Source organism: Miniopterus natalensis, chromosome 12 (genome assembly GCF_054644295.1).
Source record: "Miniopterus natalensis isolate mMinNat1 chromosome 12, mMinNat1.hap1, whole genome shotgun sequence".
In the NCBI taxonomy this organism is placed as follows: Eukaryota; Metazoa; Chordata; class Mammalia; order Chiroptera; family Miniopteridae; genus Miniopterus; species Miniopterus natalensis.
Window position 1 is genome coordinate 43569910 of NC_142092.1, and position 21134 is coordinate 43591043.

Below are 21134 nucleotides of genomic sequence, written 5' to 3' on the forward strand. Positions count from 1 at the left end.
AGACCAGACGTGTAAACTAATGGTCAGGAAGAGTTCTAAAAAGCAAACACAAGCAGCAGCACCTCCCGGGAAACGGCAGAGTGGTGATTACCAGGGGCTGGGGGGTGGGGAAAATGGGGTGATGCTGATGAAAAGGTGCAGATTTCCAGTTACAAGATTAACAGCTTCTGGGGAATCTAACCTACAGCATGGTGATGACAGCTAATAATAACATTATACATTTGAATATTGCTGAGAGAGTAGATCTCAAACGTTCTCATGACAAAAAAGAAAATAGTAATTAGGGGATGCAGTGGAGGTGCTAGCTCATGGTGATCATGGTCATCGTCTTACAATATATAAATGTATCAAGTCAACATGTTTTATGCCTTAAACTTACTCAGTGTCATATATGTCAATTATATTCCAACAAAGCTGGAAAAATAATAATAAAATGCAAGAATGAAAGAGAAGAAAACTATTAGTACTGTCTTCAGAGCCAGGAAATGTGTCATGGAGGAGGAGCCACTCGACAAATCCGAGTGGGTTGCCTGGAGGAGCAGCGCAAGCAGAGGCGGCCACGGCAGAGAATCAGCAGGGGGTGCCTGCGGAGGGAAGCTGCCTTCAGAGCCCGGGGAGAGGGCCAGGCGGGGCGAAGGCAGGGAAAGGCGGCTGCAGAGGCGAGCAGGGACTGGGCTGCAGGAGCCATGAACACCGGGCAGGGTCGGACTCTCCTCCCTGGTCAAGAGGGAGGTTCTGGAAACTACTTCAAGCAAGGACGACGGCTGTAGGAGTTTAGAGGATGGGTCCCAGGGAGCTCAACAAGGAAAAGATACTGCAGTGTGCCGAGAAACCGAGGCAGGGACCTGCAGTGAAGCTGGGGCCACAGGCTGAAGGGCTGGGGGAATGTCAGAATTGCTTCTGAGACTCCAATGGCAAAGTGAGTGTGGGACCTGAGAAGGGGTAACAAGGCAAGGGTGGCCTCCAGGTCTCTGGCTGGGGCAACTGTGTAGATGGCAATTTCACTGACCAAGTCAGAACAGGAGCAGTTTTAAGTTGGATGTGTTAGGTGTGTGCTGTTGTGAGGCCTCCAGGTGGAGGTGGCCAAGAAGCAGCTGGAAGTATAGCATGGCAGTGTGGGGCTGAGCACTCTGTGTGGCGGCTAATAGGGAAACAAAGAGGAGGTCAGGGTCACCCTTGCCCATGAAAACACTGCATCTGGAATCTTGATCCCATTCCAAGTTCAGTGGTCTCTCCACTATGCTTGTCTCTCTCCACACGCCAGTGAAGAACAAGCTTTCCTGTTTTCCAATCATGGTAAAATAATTTGAAATATTAATCAATGGGCTTCTCCTCCACCCATGTTCACAAAATTCTTGGTGGCTTTTTCTTGATCTTCAGCCCAGAACTAAACCTAACCCACCCAACAATAAAGCAGTGACCACGACAACTTGATCATTAATTTTATAAACCATTACTCCAAGACAGACAGACCTCCATCACCTGCAGACTGGACAAAAGAATCCATACTCTGAGTAAAAGGAGAATTGAAGGGGCCAAAGCAGAGAAGAGGGTGAGATAAGGGACCCCAGTCTCCAAGAATCAAGTACCACCCATTGATAGCACCAAAAAGCCTCCTGGGAATCATTACCCAACAGGCCACCCATAGACTGTGCAGCAACATAACTGTCTGTCCCCTCTCTAATTTATCTACTGTAAGAGACACCCTTACACACTGACCCAAGGCATTCGTAAGACCCTGGGAATAGCCCTGGCTGGTTTGGCTCAGTGGTTGGAGAGTCAGCCCATGGACCGAAGGGTCGTGGGATCGATTCCCAGCCAAGGGCATTAAAGAAAAAAACAACCCTGTGAATAAAGATAGGACCTGAATATCTACAGTCACCCTCATTGTAAGGGTGGCAGTGCCATGAAGGAAAACCTTCCATAGCTGTCCATAGATGAGCCAGCCGAAAATCTCCCACAGAGGCTGGACAGGGTCTAGAACTTCACAACTATGCATTCTTCAGAAGCATGCATGAGGAAGTCCCTTGGAGTAAAATTTAAACCATCTCACTGACCAAGGCTACCCATAACTCAAAATCTTCCTTCCATAAAAACAAAGTGTTTTGCCCGGCTGGGCGTGGCTCAGCGGTTGAGTGTCGACCTAGGATCCAGGCGATCAGGGTTCAATTCCCGGTCAGGGCACATGCCCAGGTTGTGGGCTCGATCAATGACTCTCTCATCATTGATGTTTCTCTCTCTCTCTCCCTCTCTGAAATCAATAAAGATATATTTAAAAAAAAAAAAAAAAGTGTTTTTTCTCTATCCTGGTTGAACCTAGGGCTTAAAAATTCCCTGATGTCATGTGACTTGGACACACCAAGGCAATGTATTGAGAGCGCAGTTTCTGTCAGATGCCCGTGTAGCCGCCCAGAGGTTTTCCAAGTAGAAATGGCGACAGCACTGTCCTACTGGCTCCCATCAGAACAGCCTTCTCTGCTCTGTACTTAGTATTCTCAACCAAGACTCTATTTCCTTAGTCTCTGTGCAGGATGGATTTGTTTTTCCATCACTTTTGCTTTATTTTTTCACTTTCTCCATTACAAGTCACCATTTTTCTCTGACTAAAGGAAATTAAATTGGGCTGTATTAAAAAATGGAGCTCTACTTTTTTTCTCCATATTTCCCAACAGTTAAGAAACAGGGCATCTATGTCTCTCTACGGAAAAAGCCAGGCTCTACTGGAACTCTGTGTGCCAGGTAAAGAGTAAATGTTTATCAAGTGAGTGAGTGAATGAATGATTGAATGAATGGAGCCCTCTCACTCTTCTCTAGCCCTCCTCCTACCACCCGAGAATCCCTATCAAGGTTGTGTTGTGTGTCCACTCAGGAAATGGAGTCCGGCCCATGTACACTGGGGACTCAGAGACACCACAGAACACTTCAGTGAGAGTGACACAGCACCTACCAAACAGCCTGGCAAATCCCAGACGGTGCTTAGCTGACTCACCCTGGTGTTTTACCAGCGTGAAAGACCAAAAGCATGTAAAATGGCATGTCACCACCGTAACCAGAGCCGCTAGCTCTCACATCTATTTTAGTAATCTGGAGTCTTGACATGAACAGGGATTTCGGAGTTTCAAAAATATGCCCTGCCTTTTCTTCTGTGTTGACTCATCTGTAAGATCCAGAGCAGTTCATCCAAGCATTTTGTTTTTGTTGTGTTTTGGGGGGAGTTGGAGCTTGCTCATACTTATTTATAAATCAGATAAGTGAACAGCTGTCTGCATAGACGGGTGGGCAAACGTAGGATTACAGTTGTGAGTATGTGAAACACTTTATTCTTGTGTTATTATTTATTAATTATTGTATTATTTGTATTATAACTGTAAACCTACGTTTGCCCACCCCTGTACTATGCCCCTTATAAAGCCTACACAATGGAAATTTTATGAGGGGACACAAGTAACTACTAATAGAAGTCTGAATGGTTTGTTCCTCTAGCCCAGGGGGACATGGTATAAACTCCCTGTGCACCCCCATCTGGAAGACATGGTTCCGGGGCCTCCAATTCACCACCAGCCAAACCAAGGGGAAGCTGCACCCCTCTGCAGATGGCAGGGGACGGGCACCCCAGTGGACACCCCCAACATGCAGCCTGTGCCAGCTGACCAGGCTTCTTTCTGAGCCCCGCCCATCCTGCCACAGGCCTGCCAGGATGAGTGCACCCAAGAGTGGAACACACACAACACACACTGCCCAGCGCTGTCTTCCCCATCACTGGCACCGCATCGGGGGGGGCAGGGAGGTGCTGGGAGCTCCCGCCTCACTTTAAGCTTGGGTGTCACAAGGAACGTTTACTTAACACTCACCACCAGCCCACTAACAAAAACACTGGAAAACAGAGCCCGTGCTGCCTGTGGAACGCATCTAAAATCCAGAAAATGACAGCTTCTGCTTTCTAACGACACTGGTTTGGTAATATTCTCACTTTCCCCTCCCGCGGGCCTTCGGGGCTGTGGTGGGAGTGTTGACCTCTCCAAGTGCCAAGCGCGACGCCTCCCCGCCGCAGACAGTGCTCTGGCGGTCACAGCGGCTGCTGCTGACGCTCTCCCCTGGCTCGCATCCCAACCCTCAAGGACTGTGACCAGGCTGCTGCATGGGATACTGGCTAACATTTTTTTTCACCCCACCGTATCCTTTAAAGCAATTAATTATTAATACTGACATGCAGCAGGGAAGTGCCAGCCTGAGCAGGAGCGGTGAGGTGGAATGTGCCACACGAATTGCTTTCACTAATATGACAAAGATCCTTAACACAGACTGTAAGTAATTAGAACTAGGCCCGGAGTGAGCCAATCCTTATTTAACAGATTCAGCTTTAAAATCAGAACATGATTCCCAGAGGGGAACAAGGCTTCCTGTGAGGTCGGTTTCCCTGCAGCTGGCTCTCCTAGGAATTGTTTGGTGCGGGGCACACTCTGTCCACAGCCTTCTCGCCACCAGTTCCAAGGTGAGGTGACACTGTCCAATGTGTTGCAAGTCTGAGGAGTCACTGGGTCCTGGCTGGCTGTGACAGAGGCCCAAAGGCCCAAACACTGCCCGGAATACACAGCAGCTCTTCTCACTGAGCCACAGAGATTCCCTACATTTATATGTCGTTTGATATATATGTTGAAAAATAAATGTGGTTCCTTAGGTACTGGGCCTGTTTTAGCAAGAGGTCAGTGAGCCATTTTAGGTGTGTTTGATGTCATCTTAGATACCTGGGCCAGGGGCTGGAGAACTAGCGCCTGATCACACCCAGCACTCACCCAGCTCTGTGACTTTGGGCAGACTGGCTCCCCCTCTGAGCTTTCTCACTTGCAGAATACTGAGGGATGTGCTCCATCAGAGATCAGCCAACTTTTTCCAGAAAGGCCTATATAGTAAGTTTGAGGCTCTGCAGGCCAACAGGTAAAATCAAGAATATTATGTAGGTACTTATATAATCACTTAAAATGTAACCATTAGCTCTTGGGCCAGCAAAAAAAAGGGGGGGTGGGAGTGGGGAGACAGCCACAGGCCACAGTTCACTAATTCCTGAGCTAGAACATCTGTGACATTCCCTCTAACCCTCGAAAGCTGTGAAAGGTATTCCTGTCCCCAGGTTCCCTTTCTCACTGTGCAAGACCTGAAGCTGCAGTCCTGGAATCTGACCCTCTGAGTGCTGCTCAAGCCCAGTTTTCTCGTTCTATAAACGAGGAACATAAGGCTCCAAAAGGTGGAGTGTCCTGTCTGTGGTCAGCTGCCTGAGGAGGAGCTGAGGCCGGAGTTCCCAGGTCCCCACTGTATCCAAGGCAGCAGCCTGAAGCGCTGTTACCACAGTTATTAGTAAAACCAGAAGCTGTCCCCCGCTCCGTGGAGGCTCCGAGATCCTGCATTCGGCCGGGGGAGACTGTGGGTGACGTTAAATGGAAAAGTCCAGGAGAACCAAATATGTGCGGTGCTAAGATGATGCTTAAAACAATGTTTTGTCTGAGTCCCTTCTGACTCAGGATATTAACCACTTTGTATTTGCATTAAATTGTTGAACTGCAATTCACTTTATGATATGTTTTCAATGTTAAGCAAACAAAGCAAGAATTTTAAAAGTTGTATATACAAGATGAGGACAATCACGGTGACATTAAAACGGGGGGATTGAGCAAAAAAAAAAAAGCAGAGAGAACTCGTGGACATGGACAAAAGTGTGACTGTGGGCGGAGGGGGATGGGTGGAGGTGGAAGAAGGCATAGAGGGGACAAAAGGTGACGGGGAAAATTACATTAAAAAAATAATAAAGAATATGCCTGTAAACAGTAAAAAATAAAATGCACAGCAAAGGAAATTATTAACATTGACTGCCTCTAGGAGATGGGACAATCTGGAAGGTGATTTTTTTTCTGCCTATGTTTATTTTGTATTTTCTAAAATTTCTAGAAGATGATAAATTTGTTTTATAATAAGAAAATACAAACAAATAGGAATCACAAACCCTGTGGCAGGGACAAGTGCAATTAGAGCTGGAGCTAATTGGTCAGCATTACCAGGCAGCAGTAACCACAGAGGAACGTGGCTCCACAGGATTCATTAATAGCTCCTACTATCTGATGGATTATAACACAAAAGAAATTCCAAAAAGACTAGTCCCTGAGCCAAAGGGAAGAAATGACTTAGCACATAGGGAAAATGGCAGGGAAGGAAGACACTGACATAATAAAAGGAGGGTAAATCTGAGTCATGGCCATGGAATTCCATAAAGGGAGGAACGGGAGGAGAATTTTCATATCAGATAAGCCCGGAGGAGACCGGGGAGCAGAGCGGGCGAAGGAATTCACAGTCCGCGTAACCATAGCAGCCTTGGGCTGTCACCCTTCACCAGCGCGGGGACTGGAGCAGCTGTGCGTGTGTGGAAGGCCCTCCCATGGGCAAATGCAGTTGGCCCCACAAATGGCCTCTTACGTGCTGGGGTGGAGGGTGGGTGAGGTCAGGAGTAAGGCATGCTTGAAGGCTGAGGGCAATACTCCTTTTATCTGCTCAAAATGCCTTCACAGTTTCACTTACAGACTTTCGAGGGTTTCCCGATGCCACCTTAACCTGTTAGGGCCAAACACTGTGCAGGACCCTTTAAACACCCCACTGCCCCTCCCATGCACAGGGAGCCACACCTATGACTCACACACACCAACATTCACAGGGAGAGTGCTACAGAGTGGCTTGGGAGAGTCAGTTTTACCACCTCCTTAATTTCCATCTGTTCTTTGATATAGACATTTTCTCAGTCACACACAGTGCAGTTCGAGCCTCTCTCCACCCAACCACGTTGCCATCCGCAAGACACTCTTTTGTAGAAGTTCTTGTGTTTCCATTACGCTGGTAGGAAGGTGTCAAACATTTTCAACTCTTATTTAGTCTTATCTACCAAGGGGAAGAAAGTATGGTGTCCTGCCTGCTTAATTCTGCCAGCCTGTGCCACTGCTCTGGTAGATAGGTTGATCTTCACTGGGCGTTCAGTAATCTCCAACTAGCAAGTCTCACATGATTAGTTTCATTCTCTCTACCATGACCCAGCATTTTTCCATAATGAAAAATACACTCCACCAATAAACCAAGTAAGCATTTTCCTACCTACACTATGAAGACCCTACTCTATTTTGCATGTGGATTTATTCAGATAAATGACTCCTTAAAATGCAATTCTCACCCAGAGCAATTCCCACCCTCAATGTTTTCTTCTCCCAAATCTTTCAAAAGCTCTAAGCGGCAGTTTTCAACAGTTTGCCAATCTCATCCAAAGTTCTCCACAGCACTAATCTACTCAGATTCTGTAACTGAGCAACTTAGGGATAACCCTAAAATCTTCCCTGTTGCCTAGTGGTGCCTAGGAACTGATTTTGTTTTCTCTCTATCAAGACACAGCCGACCTCAGAGCTAATCCTCCAGCTGTCATGTGGGTGAGGGGGGTCACACGCTCTCCCAGAATGCCACTGGGCCCCTCTGGGCAATCATGCTCTGCCCAGCTATTTTTGAGAAACTTGAAGTTCTGGGAAGAACAGAAGACTCATGTCAGACAAATGGGGGGTGCTGACCCTGGAGAGTCATGGTCAAGAAAAGATGCCACCACCAGGGCTCTCATGTGACACTGGGCAGGACCTTCCATGACTTCACAGATGTGGGGTCTCCAAGGATCAGGGTAAGACGTTCATTCTCCCAGCCTGATTTTTTTAAAATTCCTAATCAGACGACTCCTTTAATAGGTCTCACACTGCCAACCTTAACCTTTTTATGAATCCAGTAGCCAGAATGTGTGATTTGAAATTCTCCCAAATAAGAATCTGAGCCACCATATAGAGATGGAGAACAGAGACGTCAAAAGTGAGCGGTGCTGTCCTGCCGTCCGTGTCTCCTTCACTCCGTTTGACATTCAGTGCAGCAATGCGCAGTACCTTCCTAAACAAGAGGTATTTCTGACATCTAAACAAAACCAGTTTTGCCACTGACTCCCCGTGTGATACTGCCTTAAACCCTCCTGTGTCTCAAGTGTCTCATCTTAAAGAGGTTGAAGTCTTTTCACTCTCAAAGTCTGGGAGACGTGGCAAAACCCGGACAGGAGTCCGCAGCTGCATGTCTGCCATGTCATCAGTGACCCCATTTCGACAGGTCTGCAGCTTATTAGCTTGAACCCCCGGCCTCCTCCTGAGCCCCTCTCTCACCGCCTCAGTTCACTTCTTGTTTATCTATTCCCTGGCCTAGTGCAATGGTTCCTGTTTGGTCTCCGCGCCTCCCACCCAGTGATTCTCAACCAGGGAGTTAGTTTGTTCTCAGGGGACATCTGGCAATACCTGGAGACATTTTTGGTTGTCAGGACTGGTGGGGTACTACTGGCATCTGGGTAGAAGCCAGGGGTACTACTAAACATTGTACAATGCATGAGCCAGCCCCCAACAAAGAATTATCCAGCTCAAAAGGTCAATACTTCAGAGGTTGAAAAATTGCTCCAGTCATACCCACCTCCCATCTGCCCTCTGCAACCACAAGTGATACAGAACACAATTCCAATCAGCTTATTCCCATGCTTGAAATCCTCCAGGGCCTCCCAACTGCCCTCAGGTTAAAGTCTAAACTCTCCAAGTCATGTGAGACCATCACAATCTGGCCCTTTTCTAACCTTTTGCCTCACCTCTCACTGTTCCCCTAACCCCTCTTCCCCAAAGCCACACAAACAACCAATGCAGGTGGACCAGGCCGCCCATAACTCCCTGTGCCTGCCAGTCTCATCCATTCATTCCTCTGCCTACCAATTCTATGTCAGACATTCTAATAGTGCTAAAAGGGAACTCAGTTTTAAGTAGCCACACACGGCTAGTGGCTACTATATTGGGCAGGGCAGGTCTAACGCTACTACTGCTTTCAGATGTAATTTTAGGGATATCTGTACCAGTGAACTCTCTCCAGGAGAAACTGATAGAACTCTCAGTACAACGCAGTCTTCCAGCTGCAAGCAGCTCACTTACTAAAACCACAGTTTATGATTATTCCAACCCCTGCCCCAACCACTGCCCAACGTACCCAGGGCCGGTGCCTCGCTCATCCCCCCAGGGCCAGCCTGCGACGGTGGCCCGCGGAAGGACACGTACTTACCCTCACCCAGGGGAAGGTCCTCTTCCTGCTCGCTGGGGGGAGGCAGCAAGGGCTGCAGGGGCTCCATGTTAATGATGAGCTGTTTGTTCAAGGAGTGGGAACTGCGGCTCTGGGTAATGTTGGCTCTGAAAACAGACAAGCCAGATGGAGTCCGTTTCTATTGCAACCCCAGCTCCATGTCGGTCGGCTCTGCAAGCTGGGAACTGCCTCTGGACTCTCACAGTGGGTGAGGCCAGTGAAAGACCACATAACGCCCGAGACACATGGTCCTTTTTATCCTTAAGGCCCTGACAAAATGTCCGTGTGTTCTAATGCAACACAGTGAAGAAAATGTATTTCCCCGTATGTCACCAGACCAGGGCATGCTAGATGACAGCACAGGCATCTGAAAAAGGCATGAAAGGCAAGTATCATTGAGCTAGACAGAAAAGTGATTAAAGGGCATGGCTCAAACTAATTTAACAACCACCAAAAAAACACCAAAAAAAAAACAAAACCAAAAATCCTCTACCGGGCAGATGGCACAGATGTTCCATAGCTACGAGCTATTGTAGTGTCACTGGATGTCCAATGTTTAATATGAATGTTAACATCCCCATTCAAATTCCTGCCCCAGACCCCAGCCAGCCACAGAATCCAGCTCTGTTTTCTTCTGAAAAGATCACACACATGTGTCAGTGGCTATGACAGGCAGCAGATGGCAAGGCAACCATGCAGATGTCTCATCGAGACTATTGGGAGGCAGCTGGGAAGCCCATATACACTGCCTGCTGCAGGAGACAAGCTGTCTGGCCTGACAGAGAGGGAGGGGGCACCTCTGATGGGTGTTTGAGCCCCCCTCCCCATGTTTCCCTTCAAAACCAAAGCCAGCCTATCCTTCAAAGACAGTGTCAAATGTCTCCTTCCCCTTAACGCCCTCCTGGACTGGCCTCACAGTACACTCTCTTTTTCTCATTGACACCCCTTCTCTTACAACTTGCCACAATTGGTCACCAGTCCCTCTGCAGTTACGGGTGTACTCCTCATAATGAGCCCCACCTTGATAAGCTCCTTAAGGGCAGAGGCTGACCTATCCATTCCTGTCTGCCTTAGAGCACCTCGAGTGGCACCCTGAAGGGATGTTCAGGTTTAAAACTAACTGCAAGCCTGGCTTGACATAATTGCCATTTTGGACTGGCCAGAGTGTCCCTCAGGCTAGCTGACAGGACTGCCTGATGCCCCGGGCGGGGGTTCTGTGGGGAGGGGAAGATCAGGATGCCTGTTAGCATCTCGAATTGAAAAGCCCCCGCCCCCCAGCAGGCACTGGCTGGAAAGGAAATTTGTGAGGACCTGCTTAACCATGGGGTCCTTTTCTTCATTATTGCATTCTATAATTACTTATTTTGTAGTATGTGTGTATTGGACAGTCTGCCTTGTTCTGAGGAACTGTGATCCTGGCTGTAAGTAACTCACTCTCTAGAACCATGTTTTCAAACCTTTTTGACTGAGACCCACATTAAGAAATACATTTTAATTCACCTCTGTACGTACAAATACCTGCACACACTCAGGAAGACACACAACTGAAGTGAATGTTTCACGCAGCAATCGTAGCTATTACTGTGTGTGATTCATTGGGGTTTTTTTCTATTCTATTTCATTTTGTTTAAAGTGCTGGTCTTGACCTCTATTTCCACTTCATGACTCACTCATGTGCGACAGCCACAACTGAGAAAGCACACATCTCATGGAGGAGACTGGTGGCCAAAGGTCCCGTGGGAACACCAAGGAAGGGCGCCTGATGCTGCCGCGAGGGCAGGCGGGAACGACCTCACGAGGCAGGCGACGCCTGTGGGAGTCCTGGCAAGCCTGGTGGGCTTACAGGGGAAGGAGTGGAGATGCGGATTCCTTGCAGGGAGAAGGTAGGAAGGAAGGAGGAAGGAAGGGAGATTAAAATTCCCCATGCGCACTTCCTTCTCCTGTGAAGGGTTCTCATTTCAAACCCGGACCCTCTGATTGCTCGCCCTGGGCTTTTGCTGTGCCCCACACAGCCTTTCCGCATGATTTTTCCTGCAATGCCCCAGAGGGAACTCCAGCTGCTACCCCTGATGTCCTGCCATCTGGGGCCGTCCAAGGTCTCACTGTGTCAGGCAGTTTTCTTAAGGGTGGGCCGACATCCCAATCAGCTCCCGCTGCTCCCTCTAACCTGAGTTCCTCAGATAACAGCCTCTTTTTTTTTTTTTTAATATATCTTTATTGATTTCAGAGAGAGGAAGGGAGAGGGAGAGAGATAGAAACATCAGTGATGAGAGAGTCATTGATCGGCTGCCTCCTGCACACCCCCTGCTGGGGATCGAGCCCGCAACCCGGGCATGTGTCCTGACCGGGAATCGAACTGCGATCTCCTGGATCCTAGGCAGCCGCTCAACCGCTGAGCCACGCCTGGCCGCACATGATAACAGCTTCTAAGGCTGGGGTGTCCCCAGGCCAGGCGAGGGTCTACACTGTTTCTCCACTCTCACCATCCACCCGTCAGCTGACTATGCAAATATGCCTAGTACACGTGTGTACCCCGAGCATAGAACAGTTTCCACATGAGACTGTCATCAAGTACTCTATTGAGGTAGAAAGGTTTCCTTGGGGAACTGCAAGCGTATTCTAAGTTGGTTTTAGAAAATGATGGTATAAAATACAGTGACTAAAATGAGGCTCATGGAACCCCTGCACCACTCCTTGGCCTGAGAGAAGTGCCGCTGGCCCGATCTCAAAACTCCGTCTCAGCTGACTTCAGTGTGAACATGTCTGTCAGCTTCCAGTTCTCCGTTTTTGGATGAGAGACGATAATAATAATACCACCATCTCACATTTTATAGCCCTTTATAGCTTTTAAAGCACTTTATTTTAATCCTCATAAGAAGCCTAGAAGTTGGCAAAGTAATATTATAAATCTCATTTTATAGATGAGTAAACTTAAACTGATGATCTGAGAAGTTCAGTGACTTACCCCAGACTCACAGATGGTAAACACCACAGCCAAGATTAGAGCCCATTCGCAGACTCCTCGTCAGGTGCTCGTTTTAGGTCCAAATGCTACTTCTGGGTGTCCCCTGGCGGTGGCCACTATGCCTGGGTGGTTCACACAGTCCTCCCTGAGCTCACCACAGAGCAAATAACTCAGAATGGAGCCTAGTTGCTACGGCCCAGCCAAATCTGTCCGAGAGGGATTCCCGGGACAGTGCGAGTGCCCTCCTGGAACCAGGCCCAAAAACCGCATAGAGCCTGGCAGCGGTGCCCTTACACCCTTTCCTGTCCCTTGGCAGAGCCAGAGTTTGAATCCCTCTGTCCATCCCAGAAGCCTCCCGGGACCCTGGGGAGCACCCTTACCTGTGCACCGCCGGCGGCTCCCTCTGGATTTTGGAACTTGCCTCCACCACCTCTTTGGCAACCTTCCCACTGCAAGAGACAAAAACAGGCGTGTGTGCACAGACGCTCCGAGTGAAGGGTGGGGTGCACGTGTATTTCCTTTAAACCTGCCGCTGGTCTGACCCAGCTCCCCACACCTTCTCTCCCTCCACGAGGGGAAGTTACTATGGAGCCGGAGGGTGCCCATGAGCATAAAAGATGAGTGAACTGAAAAGACGGGACCAAAATAGGGGTGTGAGCCAAAGCGCACTGATTTATAAGCAAACGTTCCAGTGGAAATGCCTGCCCCACCCCAACCCCATCATCAAAATGGAACCATAGGTACCCACCTATATCGGAATCTGCTTCCTTTAAAAAATATCTTGCTGCTCGACACAGTCTTGATCTGACTGGATTTGGCATACCTTTAAGAAAAAGCAAAGCAGTGGTAGGGACATTAGAAAGTCCAAGTGGACACACTATGAAGTGTAGCTATCAGGTACTTTTGACTGCCGGAAAGAAAGGCATTTTATTGTGTGAGTCGGCGCACACACAAACCTGAAAGAAAAGTCTCCCAAAATACTTTCACTGTATTTACAATCTGATCCTGTCCATGTTCTCTCTTTTCATTCTTTTTAAATATTGGCAATGACCCATACGTTTGGTCTCATAATCCGTTACTGGGTCACAACCTGCAAAAAGGACAGGGGCCACACACAGGGCACTGAATTACTGTGACAGCTGAGGGTGCCTCTACACCGGTCACTCTAAGCCTTACGCAATTAAATCCAACAAGTTAGAAAGAACAGTCTCCCGGAGTTCAGGATCATTTTTAAAAATTGATAGTCACAAAATCTTAATTTTTAAAAGCCACAATATGAACAATATGCTCTATAACGCTGAGCAAAGATGTGCACACAGCCAGGGCTCCAGCTAGAAGTTTCTGTGTGGACAGTGATCCCCACCCTGAGCCTCCTGAAGCCTTCATTCATTCACTCAGCAATTACTAACCAAATACCTGGCCTGCTCCATGTACCCCACTAAGCTCAGGAAAGACGCACATTCTCTGCATTCACTGAGTGTAAGGTCTGGAGGGAAGTGGAGATTAATCTAGAAGCCATGCAAATAAGTGACAAATGTAAATTCCAAGCTGTGGTGCGTGCTATAGGGGAAAGATGCAATGAGAGTGTGGGGTGGGGGGCTGATCCAGTCTCGGGGCCAGTCCACCTCTGCAGCCTGAGCCAGCAGAGAGGGCACTGGCCACAGAGGATGAGCAGAGAGAGTGAGATGGATAGCAGAGGGGGTGCAGGCCTGAGGAGCGGGCTCCTGCCAAGGCAGAACCCAGAGAACACAGAGTAGAAGCCCCAAGGACAGGTGGGGGCATGTGAGATCCACACCCCAGACAGTCTGACACCTGGGACAGACCTGCTGGCTGCTGGCCAGAGCTGGGTGACAGACCACACCTAGCAAGGAGGAGAAAAGTCCCCTGCGAGCTGGCTCAGTGGAAAATGTCTTGCTGAGCCTCTGCCTCCTGGGAGGACTCACCTGCTCTGGACCATCTGCCCCCCATATCCTGACCCTAGAGAGCTGTGGGTGGGCCTGACATTTTCCTCAGGGCCTGAGAAAAGAGCCATCACTACCTCCCTCTCCCCATTTTCTTGGCAGGATTTTTGCTCCTAAGTCCTCAGGAGCAGAGAGAAGAGAAACCTTTAAAGAGCATCTGTGTGTTTCTTATTGGTTTCGTTGTTGCTGGTAGTGTTGATCTAGGTTCCTAAGGCTCTTGGGACAAGGTGGTCTGTTAGAAAGAAGAGTGAGAGCCTTCCTTTGAGTGTTTGAAATTCAAACTCGATTCTGTGCCCAGATTACAGAGGACAGCAGAAGCTCCCAGGGGTGTGGCGAACACAGCAGCTCCAGTGACCCTCTTCGGGGGAGAGGTGGGAAGCTCTAGTTTTCCCTGGTTCCAGGCCCGTCGAGGAGGCTGGGCTGCCTTCTCCTACACCCAGAAGGGTGGGAGGTCAATGCACTGCGCGGAACATAAACCCTCAAAGTGCCTCGAGAAAACAGGTCAAAAGACACATTTGCAGAGAAAGTGAATCGCTCCTTTCGGGATGACAGGAGTGAAGAAAGCGTTGGCCTTTTCCTGGCAGCTGATGGCCCTTGGTGATTACGTGTGTCACTTGATTTGCTCAGAGACACTCTCCTAAGAGCACTACCAGCACCTCCCTGCCCTCCCGAAGGCCCAGGTGGCTCCCGATAATGTTTGGGTTGAGATCTTTCGTGGAATCTGAGAGCTTGAACGATATTAACCCACTGGGAACTGGGAAACGCAGACAGTAGGATGGAAGGATGAGGGCAGGGAAAGAGAAAGGCGGACTTGTCCCAGACCTGGCTGAGCATCAGCAGCACCTGGAGTAAGGGATACAAACACTGGTCCTCAGGCTCCATCACTAGAGAGTCTCACTCAGCAGGTCTGGAGATGGGCCCGGGAGTCTGCATTTTTATCATACACCCCAAGGCTGTGCAAAGGCTGCCCAATGGCATTTGAGAGCCTCTGAGTTCCCATATCTCCTTAAATGACCCAAGAGGTGGCATTTTACATGAAAGAGCAGAGGCCCAGGTTCCTACCTGCTTTGGGTCCTGTGACCTTGTTCAAATAATTTATTCTGAGTCCCAACTTTTCCACCAATTTTTTGAAGGGGAGGGGGTATTACAATACCTAATTCACAGAGTCCTGAGGACGATGCAATGAGATTAAATGATTTGAAAGCACCTAGCATACAACCTGCTCATTACCTCATTTCTGCCCCTCTCTCCCTCCCCACTTACCTCCCTTTCCCTCTAATATCACTCTCAAAACCTCTCCATGGCCTTCTCACTATGGAGCTACCAAAGCCACTGGAAATTCCGGGGCACCATGTCAGCCACCCTGAGAGCTAGTAAAAGCGCCTTCATGCCCTCACTCCAGCTGATAGGTTCCGGCCCTCGGCTTCCCAGTCTCTCATGTCAACAAGCCCAGAGCCAGAGTCATCTTCCCACTGAGGGCAAAGAAGGCGCAACTGAGTGGAAACAGCCATTCCCTCACCCCCAGACTTCTTCCCCACCTCCACCTCCCCATCAAACCCAGAGCAGAGGTGCTGACCCTTCTCAAACATCCAACCTCACAGGCAAATCCAGATGGTTCCCTACTTACCAACACCTGACTTGAAAACAATTGTGAATTCAAATGGTGGCCACTTCTAGAATTAATAACATAATTTCCCATTTTATCATGGTTTACAACTTCTGGAGTAATCATAACAATAACAGCATATGTTATTATTGAGCACCTACCATGGGCCATGCACCATCCAAAGGACCTTAAACGTACTCATTCATTTTATGCCCACAGCCCTCTCCTGGGAGGAAGCAATTCACATTTTTACATGAGGAAACTGGGGCACAGAGGGGTTAAGTCACTTAACTACGGTCACATGACAGAAGCTGCAGAAGCCAGGATGCAAACCCAGGTCTACCTGTATTTTTAAAATAATGCTTTAGCTATGCAGATTCTAAGACCTCAGGGGACAGAAGAATCACCTGGCAGGGTTTAGAAAACACAAGTTTCTGATTCGGTAAGTCTGGGTGCAGGCCAAGAATGAATTTCTGGCAAGTTCCCAGGAGTTGCTGATGCTGATCCAGGGACGCTACTTTGAGAATCACTAGCGTTGAGCACTTAACCCTAGATTGCACGTTCCAACCATCTGGAAGATTTTTATCACTACCAACATCTAGACCCCTCATTCCAATTCTGAACTTTTCAACTAAGAGCGTTATTGAGATATAAGTCAAATACCATAGAGTTTACCCTTTTAGATTGTACACTTCAGTGGTGTTCAGTATAATTCACAAAGTTAAAAAAATTCATCAAAAAACATTTTCATCACCCCAAAAAGAACTGTCCCATAGCCACGGGCAATCACTTCCTGTTTCGCTTCAACTCTAACCCTACACAACCACTAATCTACTTTCTGCCTCTGTATATTTGCCTATTCTGGACATTTCATATAAATGGAATCATATAATATGTGGTCTTTTGTGACTGGCTTCTTTTCACTTAGCGTAATGTTTCCAAGGTTCATCCATGGTGCAGCGTAAGTCAGAACTCCATTCCTTTTATGCCTGAATCAGATCCCATTGCATTCACATTTCTTGTATCCTTTTATCAGTTGATGGGCTTTGGGTTTTTCCACGTTTTATCAACTCTGAATAATGTTGCTGTGAACACCTGCGTACATGTTTGTGTGAGGATCCAAATTCTGATTGAGTTGCATCTGGGGTGGGGTCCACAGTACAGGTATCTTTCAAAAGCTCCCCAGTGATTTTAATGTGCAGGCAGGGCTGAGAACCTCTGACTCAGAACCTCATTCCTAAAGGTGTGGTCCATGGACCTACAGCCCAGCATCACCAGGGAACTTACTAGAAATATGGATTCTTGTGCCCCACCCAGACCTCCTGAGTCAGAAGCCACATTCCAACAGGATCTCCAGGTGATCTGTGTGCTCATCAGAGTGTGAGAGGTTCCCAGAGCTACTCCGGGGCCTCATCTACCAAATGTAATATTGTTCCTTCTGACAAAATGCACAGCAGAATCTGAACAAGAAATTCATTAGGGACTGACTGCCTTTATCCCCTGCACATGTGCCAAACAAAACTGGGGAGAGTCTCATTTGAACCTCCACTGTGTCCCCAGGGCCCATCACAGTGCACGGCACAGAGCAGGTGTGGGATACAGACTTGTCAAATGGAAACACCAGTGAGCCGCTGAACCCTTGGTGGGTCCAGTGCACCTTCAGGAAACCAGCTCAGCTCCCAGTAGCAATGGTGAGCTCTGGTGCTCTGGGAGTGGAGCACCTAGAAAACACGTGGCACAGAGGAAGCGCTGAAACAGTGACTAAATCTGTGTCCGGGATCCCATGGGGCTTGAGGCAGGAGGGAAAATCAGAGTTTCTGCTTCTGGGCTCTGTTCCCAGGCAGCAGAGCTGAGAGGCAGGGCTTGCAAACCTGATCGGTGGCCCTGGACCAGCTGACAACTAGCAAGCAGCACATTCATGGGTTAAAAGCACACTTGGGAATACTTTGCCACCAGGCCTCCCCGTTCCCATAGCAGGTGAAGTGAAAAGGAGGGATGAACCACCCCCACCCCAGGAGACAAAATCGGGGCCTTGCTCTGCCAGCTGAAACCAGAAGGACAGGGCTGGGAGCAGGACAGGACCTCTGCCCAGGAAAGGGATGGTGCCATGGAGGAAGCAGGCACCCACCCTGAGGTTAACAGAACCAGAGCCCTTCAGAATCAAACGGACTGGGCTCTGCAACCAACTGGCACTCAAAAAACTTTCATTGTTAGTGGAGGGGGCAATAGTGGCAGTCACAGCAGTAGCTGCCATTTATCGATGATCCATGTGCCTGGCAGAACTAAACACTGCAAGGCAGGTATTACCAATCACCTTTTACAAATGAAAAGCAAAGATCAGGCTCAGAGTTCAAGTGCTCTGTTTCAGGCCACACTGCTAGGAAGAGACAGAGTTAAGATTCAGACCCAAGCCTGTTTGCTTCCAAAGCCCACGCTCATTAACACCTGGCTACAGCGAGACAAGCAAAGCATGCCTGAGTCCCAGCCTGCGGCTAGAGACTTGTCCGAGGTCACACAGCTGGCTCAGAACAAGCAGTATCTTTCCTTCTTCCTAAGGAACAGGGATGGTTATGGGATACTGGAAGAACAAAAGGTTCTGGAAAATCTCAGGTCAGCACAAATATCAGGGATTAGAAGTCCTAGTAAGAGAGAGGGGGTAGCTGGGCCTAACAATAGCAGAAGTGCTGATGCAAAGACTCGGTCAATTCTGTTCAGTGCCACTGTGCTCACAGCTACTCTCCCCGGGTCACCTGAACCATTCACAGACAACTAGAAGTGACTTCTCTGACACGCCTAGTTGCCCCATTCAATGACAGAATTATCAGACGGACCTCACTGCTGATGCCAGCCAATGACCGTGCCTCAAAATGTGCAAAACAGATCCCCCAGATTGCAGTTTCTTCTCTCCTTCCTTCTCTCTCCTCTGTTCTGTTCTGGTTTTGCCCTTATTTGACTCCATTTACCAGCTGACTCCCTAACACATGATAAAACAGCATGCGTGCAAAAGAGCCAATTAATGTCCTAGTTATTCCTTGATAGAGATCCCATGATTGCACTAAAGGATCTTCAAGGCCCTGCTGCTTCCAAGTGGGACTCACTGACTTGGCTCTAAAGGCCCGAGTGCTGGCTGTTCTCCTCTGCTACACCTTCCCCTACCCCCTAAACTTGTCCGTGGGTCAATAGCAATCAACCCCACCTAGCATTCCTCTGGCACCTCTTTCATGATGGCTGAGCCCTCTATATCCAGCCCCAAGATCTCCTGGCCCCTCATCACCTCCCTCTCTACTTCATTCACCACCCTCTGCTCTAGCCTTGTGTAATTGCTTGTCCTCTCAATGTATGTCCTACACTTTCCACCTTTGTCCCTTATTCAGAATGTCCCTCCTCCACCTGGAAGAGCCTTCTTCTACCTCCCAGCTCCCCCCACAGTAAGACTCACCCCCTACCTGGACTCCCCTCTAGCATTTTATTTGCATTTCCCTTTTAGTCTCTATCATGAACTACAAATCTAGCATAGCACCCATGCTTATCAATTTGATCCAGTAATTCCTTTTTGAATGCCTGGGGTCTCTGTGAAATACAAAGATAAACAGAACCTAGTTCTTACCCTCAGAGAAATCATAGCTAATACAGATATAAAAACCGACAATAAAATGTCATGATATATCTTGTTTTGCTTCAAGACTATCTACCAACTCCCTCATTTGCAAGAAAATATTCATTCAAAATCAATAACTAAAGGTCTCTCAATTATTATTTGACAGGAACCAGATGATTTCATTAACAGAGGAATAGAGGAGTTCCAAAAACTTAGAAACAGCCTGTCAGTTTCTCAAAAAGTTAAATATAAGATTACCCTATGACCCCAAATTACACTCTCAGGTATACACCTAAGAGAACTGTCCACAGAAAAAAAATTATATGGATATTCATAACAGCATTACTCATAATACCTAAAAAGAAGAAACAACCCAAATGTTCATCAACTGATGACTGAATAAACAATATCTAAACAGTGGGATATTATTCAGCCATAAGGAGAAATGAAGTGCTGATACACACGACACCATGAGTAAACCCTGAAAACATCACCTAAGGAAAAGAAATTGGGCACAAAGGCCACATAAGCTTATGATTCCATTTACAGGAAATGTGCAGAATAGGTAAATCCATACATATAGAAAGCAGATTAGTGATTACCAAGGTCCAGGGAGAGGAGGACATGGGGAGTGACTGCAAATGAATACAGGGTTTCTTTTGTTATGTATTATCTCAATTTTAAAGTAATATTTTTAAAAACAAAACGTGTAGACTCCAACTAAAGACTGAGAGGACCAATGCCTTTGCATTTCTAGCCTCTCACGTGTTTGGAGAGGTCTAGACATGCTGATTTTTCAAAGGCCATTGGTACCCTTTCTTAACATCCCCAAACACTGCAAGGAGCACACAGATGCCCTGAGGTGGTGATGACTGGGGGGTTGGGGAGTGGGGGGAATCTACTGATACGCATCACCTCTTCCTGTCATTGCTAGAAGCACCACATTTTGTGGATCATCTCCTCCAAAGGTTTTCAAATTATGCTCCTGATAGGGTTTGCCCAAGACTGACAGGTTTCATGGGGCATAGGACTCTCAGTGCTAAACCTGGGAAAGTCCCAGGCAAACTGGAACAACTGGTCCCCCAAGCTCCTGAGAAGCAGCAAGAAATAGATGAATGGTCTCCTGTCCCCAATCCCAACTCTGGTCCCCATCAACAACCACAGCTTCTCTATTTTTACCTCTTTTAGATACTGGACTTTGCCCACAGCAGAGTTCTGTGACTGAAAGGGGTTTGTAAGTCATCATCCAAGCCATCGTTCTCCTAATGGTCTTCATCAGCCAAAGCCCAGGAGGTTTAGAGACTCAGCATTTTCAGGGAAGTGAGTCTAATGTGTAAGACAGAATCTCAGTGGTGAGGGGACAGGGGGAGGCCAAGCAAAACCCCTTGGATGAGCTCCAGAGGTTGGCGGTGCTGACACCCTGGCAGGCTGGACTAGGTTCTTGACTATGTCGATCACCACTGCTATCGGCAAGCCTGTCTCAGAGGACAAGCTGGAACTCAGTGGAAAGATCGTAAATTCGGACCTCTTTGGAAACCTGACAGCTTTATGCATGGTTTCTGAAGTCCTGTTCAGCAAGCACTGGCTTTCTATGATCCCAGACGCTGATGGCATTCCACCCATGAAATTTTGGCTCTCATCTCTACATACTGAAGGCTTCTTACTATGAACATGTGTGACTCTCTGCCAAAGGTTTCTTTTTCTGGTCGTGAGAGCTCAGGAGTTGCTCAGGCCAACTGTGGTAGGGACTCACCATGAACAATGCACCAAATTCATAATTCACTTAAATATAATGAAAGGACTACATTAAAAGAAATTAACATGGAGCTATTTGCAAAACATAAA

The 21134-nt window shown here is 48.0% G+C and overlaps 1 protein-coding gene and 1 long non-coding RNA gene across 3 annotated transcripts in view; one reads left to right on the forward strand and one right to left on the reverse strand.

The window, feature by feature from the left end:
- Positions 1-5482, forward strand: part of LOC107544966 (uncharacterized) — a 41535-nt gene extending 36053 nt beyond the window's left edge. Inside the window, exons 5-6 of one of the 2 annotated variants that reach the window (XR_001603972.2) lie at positions 2673-2739; positions 5129-5482. This is a non-coding gene — a long non-coding RNA (uncharacterized LOC107544966). Of the gene's footprint in view, positions 1-2672; positions 2740-3488; positions 3676-5128 lie in introns of those variants that run through there. The other variant, XR_001603971.2, reaches the window with a different exon arrangement.
- Positions 1-21134, reverse strand: part of FRMD3 (FERM domain containing 3) — a 200269-nt gene that overhangs the window by 23350 nt on the left and 155785 nt on the right. The window contains exons 11-13 of the mRNA XM_016222937.2: positions 12873-12947; positions 12505-12573; positions 9142-9266 (exon numbers count right to left, since the gene is read on the reverse strand). Coding sequence (XP_016078423.2) covers positions 9142-9266; positions 12505-12573; positions 12873-12947 — 269 coding nt within the window. The remainder of the gene's footprint in view (positions 1-9141; positions 9267-12504; positions 12574-12872; positions 12948-21134) is intronic.